Below are 8,993 nucleotides of genomic sequence, written 5' to 3'. Positions count from 1 at the left end.
AGGTGGTTTAAGTTGTTCTTAGAGGGGGTGGGGTGGATGGGCATGGGATGGGCGTGGGCGAGGATGACTGGGTTGTTTCTCACGTTGTGTGTATGGGTTTGTGTAGGAGGTCTGGCTTGTACTTAGAGGGAGCAGGGAATATTGCACTTGGGGTTATTCTTTGTGGTCATTGGTAATTGCTAATCTTGTGGTATCTTGGCTTGAATCTTGGGAATGGAATGGAATAGGAGACGAACTGGGCTTGCTTCAGTATCGAGAACAAAAATAAACAGGCAAAAACATCATAAATGGTATCATCAATCATCAAACTCATCAATCGTAACCGTGAGACAAAAAAACATAAGCCGATCATAAGCAGATCATAAGCATAAGCATGCGTAACATCAAATCAGCCTGTATATCCAATCCTCTAAGCAAAAAGGCATCTGTCGTCGATCATAATCAACGGTACTGCAGCCCTGACTATGGCCTCGGGCTCGTGCTGGAATCGACCAGCACCGCATCCCCGATGCTCTGCTTCAGCTTCTCGCGCTTGGCCTCGCGTCGACGTTCGCCGTGCTGCTGCCACACCCGGCGCATGCGTTTGCGGAGGTTGCGCACCTTGCCGGCCCGCAGCCGCAACCGCCACCACGACAGGGACTGGAACCGGTGGTGATGAAGCGAAGTCTGGGAGTACAGGGCCTCTGGCGTAAACACTTGGCTGCTGCCGACCAGGGTGCCGCGGTTGGCCGCATGGTGGTGGCCGCCCAGCCGTCGGCGGGTCTCCGGGTTGCGCGCGATGGGCGGCCCCTCCAGCACCGTCCGCTGCTGCGGCATCCCCAGCGAGTTCTTGATCACCGTGTCGGGCTCGTGGTGGCGGTCTTCGACGGGGCTCCCGTTGGGGGAGGACGTGTCGGTCTCCGAGTCGTCCCAGAAGCGACGCGGTCGCCAGAAGGGCTGCAGGCGCCCGTCGATCTCGGGGTTGTCCGCCTTGCGGTTCTTCACGGACGTCAGTGAGAAAGACCCGAGAGCAGAACTGTATGAATCAGACCGAGGACGTACCATCCACGGACGCCGGATGGACCCGAACCGACGGGCCGGACGTCCATTCGCATCGGCTTCACTCACGGCGGCTCCCAGTTGGCGACTGGCGTCTTGCACGGGCGACGGAGGCGAGACGTGGCAGACCGGTGGCTTGGGCGGTTGGCGGGGATTCTTCAATGGTGACTCCACCTCGAACTGCGTCAACGGGACCGGCGTTTGGGGTTTGTTCTGGGATGCTATATCAGGAATCTGTTCACGCGCGGTAGGTTGTGATTGTGGCTCTACCAGCAATAATGACTCGTTGTTATGCGGGAAAATGGCGATGGTCCTCGCTTCCCTGATTTCAATCACTCCGGGAGATGAGGACGGGATGGAGACTTGGGTATAGGGCATGGACGGCGGCCGGAGGTGCGACATGTCTTCGACGCCGATGATGATGGATTGCGTTTTCGCGGCTTCTGGAACATCGTGCGCAGCCCGGCCGTGGGACGATCCCTCGGGTTGGGGCAGAGGAAGTGGCGCTGGCTTCTTTCGCGTCTCTTGCTCCATTGCCATCGTGTGATTTCGTAGGCTCTCAGAGGTAAGAGATGTGGTCCGTGAATCGTTGCGGCTGGTCGGTGCAGACAACGACGAATTACGCTGTGGGATGACCGGCCGACCATCGCTACGGCCTCGAGATTGCGCCCGCTTATCCGCGTTGGTGCTCGCATCGGACAGCGTCCGCTCCTTGCGGCGCGAGGGTTCCAGCGAGCCTGGGCGGCTGCCCGAGGCGACCGGAGCTCGTCGACTCGAGCATCGTGAGCGACTTTGGGAGGTATTCCGGCTGGTCGAAGTCGAGGACTTAAGGGACGACCGCCGCTCAGGGATCACCACCACCGGTACTATTTCCACATTCGGCGGGAGAAAGCTCATTGCCGAAATCCCTGAAATAGACATCTCCGACGCAACACTCCGACGATCATGTTCTGTGATGCGCGCGCTCTTATGAACCAGGCGATGCTGCGAATCTGGGTTAGAAACCAGTGAGGTGTGTTCCGATTTCGTCAAGGGAGAGCTGACTGAGCGGAGGGAGCTCCGCTTCTCAGTGTGACGAAGTGAACGTTGAGTTGATCGCGGCGAGTCAATAATCATAACCTCAACGGTGGACGTCGTGGACACATTGGAGAATCTTCGCGAGGCGTCAGGCTCGGCTGTAGTAGGCTCCGTCTGGGGCCAGCCGATTTGCTCGCGGAACTGCTCGATTGACAATCCACCTACAGGCTCGTGCGAGTCAGCCCCCTGCCTTCGTACGCTTTTCGCGCGGACGGGAAGCACGTCCGTGCTGTCTGCATCCGACCCAACCATGTAAATTGGGTGTTCCGCCGTCTCTGAGTTACGGTCGATACGGCTAGATACAGATCCCTGATGACGGGGAGCAGGTGTTAGGGGATCTAGTGTCGCATCTTGCCGACTCTCTGCCATAGACATCGCTGGTGTCGCGGAACGCATCCGATCAGAAGTATGGGTTGGTACCGGCGTTGTTTCTCCGCTTCGCGTGTTGCTGCGATCGGACGAATCGCTCTGTCTGGTTAGAAACAAGGAGGACCGGGCTGACCGAGACGGGGTTTCAGTTCCAGCATCTGAGATGATTTCCAGCGCAGTGCGAAAGGAATCCGCCCGAGACGAGGAGAAAGACTGGGCGAGTTGCTTGAGGGCCGGACGCTGAGCCTCAGCAGCGACTTGAGGAGGGGTGGTTTCGGGCGTGGGAGGATGCGATGGCCTCGGGGTTACCGCATCGCTCACCGAGAGTAAAGAAGGTGTTGTTGCGATATGCGCCCCGTGGATGTTCGAGTCTTCAGTTGAGGCGACCGCGGGAGGCGTTAAGGGACGAACGGGAGCTGGTGGCAGAGAGGCTGTCCCTGACGGGAGGCCATTGTGGCCCACCGGTTTTATTGTTTGGGCGACGGATGGAGAGTTCAAGGGAACATTTGGCCGGCGACGTAGAGACTTGTGGGCCCTCAACTGGGGCGGATCCAAGTGTTCTGGTGAGGCGACAGAGGTGCCAGCATTCGCCAGGCTGGGCATTGTGAGGAGGCCCAACGGTCCGGCAGATTGGTCCAAGTGACAAGCGGGCAATGGTCAGGTTTGAATGGGGTTTTGTTCTGGTGGTTTCTTTTTTTGTTTCTATCTTCTTTTAAAGGAAAAAAGGGTTTCAAATCAACTTGTTGCAGGTCGCATATCGTATTAATGGTGAGGGGGAGGGAGGTGATGCTGTGTCTCGGTTGGGTCTGGTGGAGGACAACTACAGTCTTGTAAATGGAAGAGAACAAGAGAGAGCCGAAGAGAGTCCACGGTACGGTGAAGAACTTCGGTCCCTTTGTTCTCCTCTCCCACCCCGATGAATGCTAACCAGCAAGGGAGATCTGGTGCAGCGTAAGGGTGAGTGTGTGGTGAATGTGTAGTGTAGTGTAGTGTGTGTGTGTGTGTGTGTGTGTGTGTGTGTGTGACAGTCTTCCAATGCGCGTCTTACAAAGTCCAACACCCGCTCTAGGCCAGCCCACACACACACAACCAGGTAAATTGAGTCCCAGCTGGCTCTACAAATAGAGTATGTAGATAAGAACGGACAGCAGGCAAGGCACGACCCGCCCAAAGCGATCTTTTTGGCACGAAAAGACCCGAGGAAAGCGAGTGAGAAGGAGGCAAAATGAGCGAGTTGCAGGGACATTCCACGTTGCGGATCCGACGCGCGGGCAGGCGGAGAATGACAGTCACACCCAGATGATCTACATGACTGAACTTGAGGGATACATCTGTATAGCTAGTGGCTCGGGGAGAGGGGGAGGAGTGACAGGGGAGAGTAAATAGAAGGTATTATAAAAGGGCAGACACACACAAGTGCCAGTTGGGAAGAGGATCGTGGAAGAGTAAGAGGAAGAAAAGGAAGAAAGAGGAGAAGTTGGGGGATTTCGTCCACCAACCAAGCCTGCAGCATCACGGGAAATTTCCTGCACCACCAACTCGCCCTACCTCCTACGAGTACTTCTAGGCATATACTGAGTACTAATTGTAAAACAGTTGGCTGTCAAAATTGTTCTCACCCTGCCCACGATTGGTATTTATTATTGTTTACCGAGCATACTCATACTTTTCCCACGGACCAGGCGCTGTTTCTGCCATTGCATCATCGATGACATCCTCTCACGGCCATCGCTCGGGAGTGGCGCTGCACAACCCATGGTCAATCCTCACCAACCTCGCTTCAACCGAAGGGAAGCTTAAAATGGTCGCTGATATTGATGGCCGGGATTTGACCCACGGACTCTCGATAGAGAGCAGATAGATACAAGGAGGGAAAGACGGGGGAACTCTTAAGTACTCGGATGAGTCTCCTATCTCCAGCCGCCATGCGTTATCACCACCATGACATCCATCGAGTACCATCTCTTGTTTCAGGGATCTCTCTCGGGTGTGAATGGTGGATCAGATCAAGATCTAGACAACGACTGGGGCTCTGGGTTCCCGGATATACTGTGTAGTGAGGAACACTCGTAGTGCAACCTAGGATTGCGGAGATGCGAAGCTATGACATCTTATTTCTGTTGGGACCAAATAATCAAATGAGATGAACCGTCGCGACGATCGGGAGGAAACATGACGAGAGATGACGCTGGGTTCCGTCACTCGGCCGTTAGTGGAGGAGGGAGAGGGAGATTGAATGAATGAGGAGGAAGACGAAAGATCCGAGGAAAGACGAAGCGAGCGACAGGACATTTCGGACTGAACAAACCAGCCTTAGGAATCCGCCCTGGGCGGCTGACTCAGCCACAACGCTGTCCTCGACGTCATCTGGTTTGTGGTTTTCGGTCAGGCGGTAATTTTGGTCGGGAAGTTGGGGGTCAATGGGGGAATGGGGAAAATGGGTATGGATGGATGTGTATCACCAAGGTATGACCACGGTATTGATGGTTGCTGATGATGACGCTGTCCGCTGTTTCCCTCCTATCTCTCTCTCTGTCTCGGTCACTGTCAGTTTATGCTGCTGCTGCTGTTGCTCCTCCATTGATGATGTACGTATTGGCTTGTTCTTTTTTTTTCTGCTTCAGCTCATCAGCTGCTACCTTCTTTGCCTCACCAAGAAAAAGAATCCATGGCGTTGTGCTTACGGAGCACTGGATCGAATTAGACTTTATATCCTCATCTTTATCGGCATTGTCTCTTTTCCCTCATCATCATCATCATCTTCTTCTTCTTCTTCTTCTGCTTTCTCTTCCTGCTACTCCGTATTCTGTCTCTTTCTCTTTGACATTATTGAAACTGTATCGGCCCATTCCCCACTATCTCCCTTCGTCCTTCTCCTCTCTCAGGCTGCAAGACGTTTAGAATTCCGCTTTCAGGTACTGAAACTGCTTTGGACGCTCTTCTTCTGTCGCCTTCTGTGCCTTCCATCAGCCCAGCCTTAAATTAAAATTATCTCATACCTCTTTTGGTCTCTTCCCCTACTATTATCACTAGCCCCTCCCTCCCCATCATCATCACCACCACCACCACCACCACCACCACCACCGTCATCTGCGCACACCGTTTTCTTCTTCTGCACAGCGCATTTAATCACCTGGTAAATCTCCCCCTCCCCACTCGCATTTCTTCCCCTTCAATCTCTGTTTTTCTTTTCCTTTTTTCAATCCCATCTCCAACCGACTTGGACCTGTCATCCCCTTCTTGTTATCCTCTGTGTGCATCTCATGTCTTCTTGACTCCGACCCATTTCCCTATCGTCATCATTATCACCACCACTGCCACCACCACTTTCTAATCTGTCCCTCTTCTCCCTTTTTCAACACACAACTAACATACAATATTCAGACCTTGGTTGAACACAAACACAACAGGTCATAATCAGAGGACAAATTGTTTATGACAGGGAAACCCTAGACAGAAAAGTTTCCGGACGACAGCCGCACCATTCCTGGTTGACAGTCTCTTTTCAAATCCTATTTCATCATCACCTTTTGTTTCCGGCCACTGCTGCTCTGCTGCCGCTACTGCTGCTGCTACCTTACCTTACCCCGAACCTTTCTTTCTCCCCACCCCCCCTTCCCTCTCTGTTCCCATTTTCATCTCATTTTATTTTCCACATCTCCCCCTTACTCAGCACTATGAGTACCATACAGAATCTCAAAAATTTCATACGTCATGGCAAGCAAGCTCGCCTGGTGACGCCGCATGCCGAGCCCACCACCAATGTTTCGCCCATCCATGCCGAACAACAACGTCAACCACAGGGCTCCTATCCCGCCGCTGCCGGCAACCTCGACGCCATTGACAGCAAACTCGGCAACGGAAACGCTCAGCCTTCTCAGCGGAACTCCGACTCATCACAGTCTAGGCGGGCTCGCGAACTCGAGATCGAGCAGATCATCGCCGAAGAGAAGAGTAGTCGGAACAAGATGCCTAGATACCCGGGTCTCGAGCGCTGGATCTTGATGGAGAAGATGGGGGATGGCGCCTTTAGCAACGTCTATCGCGCCAAGGACACTACCGGCGAGTTCGGGGAAGTCGCCATCAAGGTGGTGCGCAAGTTTGAAATGAACAGCAACCAGGTAGGACCGCAAGCTATCTCCTTTACTCTTGTGCTAGTCGCTTCCTGCTTTGATTCCTCGATTTCTTTCTCTTGGTTTTGTGTTGTGTGCTCTGTCGTTTTTAAATCATTTGGCCAATGTCTTTCTACTAGACTGCCGCCCATCTGCATCCGGGAATCAGAAAGAAACCCAAAGCTACGGAGGTGCGCAAACACTAGATTACATCATCCATGCACCGGGCATCCCTGCCTATCGCTCACCCCTGCTCTGCAACGTTCCGCTTCGCGTCGTTGGCTATAGCTGGCACCCATTGTGTGACTGGCACAGAGTGACTGACCTTGCTATAGCGTGCCAACATCCTGAAAGAAGTGCAGATCATGCGCAATCTCGATCACCCCAACATCGTCAAGCTGATCAGTTTCTCCGAGTCGCGTCAATACTACTACATCATCCTCGAACTCTGCCCCGGTGGCGAGTTGTTCCACCAAATCGTGAGGTTGACCTACTTCAGTGAGGAGCTCAGTCGCCATGTTATTGTGCAGGTCGCCAAGGCAATCGAGTATCTCCACGAGACTTCCGGAGTTGTGCATCGGTACGAGATTGAGAAATCTGTGTTGTATGATCGCAAGAGACTAACTGAAGTTTTAGCGATATTAAACCCGAAAATCTTCTCTTCTACCCCACCGAATTCATCCCGAGTAAGCACCCCAAACCTCGCCAGCCCGGTGACGAAGACAAGGTCGACGAGGGCGAGTTTATTCCTGGTAAAGGTGCTGGTGGTATTGGCTTGATTAAGATTGCCGACTTTGGGTTGTCTAAGGTTATCTGGGATAGCCAAACCATGACGCCGTGTGGAACGGTCGGATACACCGCCCCCGAGATCGTTAAAGATGAGCGGTACTCCAAGAGTGTCGATATGTGGGCCCTGGGTTGCGTTCTCTACACTCTCCTCTGTGGTTTCCCGCCGTTCTACGACGAGAGCATCCAAATCCTGACTGAAAAGGTCGCTCGTGGTCAATACACCTTCCTATCGCCCTGGTGGGACGATATTTCCAAGTCCGCCCAGGATCTGATCTCTCATCTTCTGACGGTGGACCCGGAGAAGCGCTATACCATCAAGCAGTTCCTCGCCCATCCCTGGATCCGTGGCACCGATGAGGCTACCGAAGCTGCTGCGGACGCTCCTCCACTTGCCACGCCTCTTACTACCCGTAAGCAGGGACAGCCCTTGGATGCATTTGCGGCCGACCAAGCGCCATTCGCTCCGATCAGTGCCCGCCTGGGCGATCAACCATCGGCTGGTATGGAACGCCCTATGGACTTCCGTTCTCCCGGGGCGATCAACTTGCGCGAGGTGTTCGATGTTGGTTATGCCGTGCACAGACAAGAAGAGGAGGGCAAACGTCGCAAGAACTTCCGTCAAGGTTACCGTGGGGCCAATCCCTCGACAAACTTCCGGTCGGCGCTGAACCCTCTGAACGAAGACTACGATGAGCCGGATGAAGTCAACTATCAACCCGTCCAGCGCGAAGATTTTGCCCCTTCCAAGATCCCCAAGTCTTCACAGCAGGCCGGTGATGTTGCTGCCATGGAGGCGAAGCTGCGATCTACGAACTTGAGTGGTGCGCCCAGCCATGCCGCTCAAGCACGACAAGCCCATCAACCCCGACAGCAACAAGGATACGGGCAACACAGTGCCAAGGTGGCCGCCGCTGCAAGACAGAGCATTGCCCGAGGCGCGCGGGAGCCCTTCGAGCTGAACCTTGATAATGCTACTCTTCTAGAGAAGCGCGGTCGACGCCAGCAGGGCCAGCCTGTTGCTTAATTTTCTTTCCAATGGTCCCAGGTCACGTCCTTAACGAATCGAGACAGCCTTCGGGCTACGAATTCCTATTTTTATGAGTTCAGTGCATACGGTGACAATGTTTCTCCTCTGGCTTGGTGAATGGGATTGATTTCCTCTGGGTGGTTCATAATCCATCGGTCGCATTTCTCAGGGTGTTCTTTTTTATTTTTCTCTTCTTCTACTCCTATTTCTTTTTCCATTTATGATAAAACTTCTTGTGCGTGTTCTACCTCTTTGCGTTGATATCTTCTAGTACTCCTTTCCATTTCCATTCCAACCTACGGTACCTTTCTTCACTTCTCTCCTCCACACTTTACACACATCATTTCTTCTTTTCTGCCTTCTTCGTTGGAACCGCCAATCGGATTCACACTACGGATGGACTTATGCGCCCTTCTCTTCTTCCACTGTCCAATCAGTCGGTTGCACCGCTCCTCTCTTCGCATGGTCGAATCATATACATCTCCCGCCCCCTTCTTCACTTCAACTTTTCCCCACCTGGATCTTGTCATGTCATATCTCGATGCAATCTGTCCATGAACATATACCTGCGAAGAAACAAT

General features: G+C 53.3%; 3 protein-coding genes across 3 annotated transcripts; 2 read left to right on the top strand and 1 right to left on the bottom strand.

Moving 5' to 3' along the window:
* Positions 1–158: 158 nt before the first annotated feature.
* Positions 159–3,087, bottom strand: BO86DRAFT_348283 (uncharacterized protein; the record flags this gene model as incomplete). The annotated part of the gene is made up of 3 exons (XM_025669310.1): positions 159–1,251; positions 1,309–2,301; positions 2,536–3,087. The coding sequence occupies 3 exons, from the start codon at positions 3,085–3,087 to the stop codon at positions 463–465; spliced, it is 2,334 nt and encodes a 777-aa protein (XP_025522943.1). The 3' UTR covers positions 159–462.
* A 1,588-nt stretch (positions 3,088–4,675) lies between these two features.
* BO86DRAFT_234917 (uncharacterized protein) lies at positions 4,676–6,031 on the top strand. The gene is made up of 2 exons (XM_025667040.1): positions 4,676–5,399; positions 5,869–6,031. Exons 1-2 carry the CDS (start codon positions 4,905–4,907, stop codon positions 5,899–5,901), a joined length of 528 nt encoding a protein of 175 aa, XP_025522942.1. The 5' UTR covers positions 4,676–4,904; the 3' UTR covers positions 5,902–6,031.
* Positions 5,938–8,613, top strand: BO86DRAFT_234866 (serine/threonine-protein kinase). The gene is made up of 4 exons (XM_025667039.1): positions 5,938–6,605; positions 6,737–6,787; positions 6,932–7,176; positions 7,233–8,613. The coding sequence occupies exons 1-4, from the start codon at positions 6,162–6,164 to the stop codon at positions 8,407–8,409; spliced, it is 1,917 nt and encodes a 638-aa protein (XP_025522941.1). The 5' UTR covers positions 5,938–6,161; the 3' UTR covers positions 8,410–8,613.
* The last annotated feature ends 380 nt before the right edge of the window (positions 8,614–8,993 follow it).

This window comes from Aspergillus japonicus (genome assembly GCF_003184785.1).
Source record: "Aspergillus japonicus CBS 114.51 unplaced genomic scaffold BO86scaffold_82, whole genome shotgun sequence".
Classification (NCBI taxonomy): Eukaryota; Fungi; Ascomycota; class Eurotiomycetes; order Eurotiales; family Aspergillaceae; genus Aspergillus; species Aspergillus japonicus.
The sequence above is the reverse complement of the archived record's forward strand: the minus strand, read 5'-3'. Positions and strand labels throughout refer to the sequence as shown.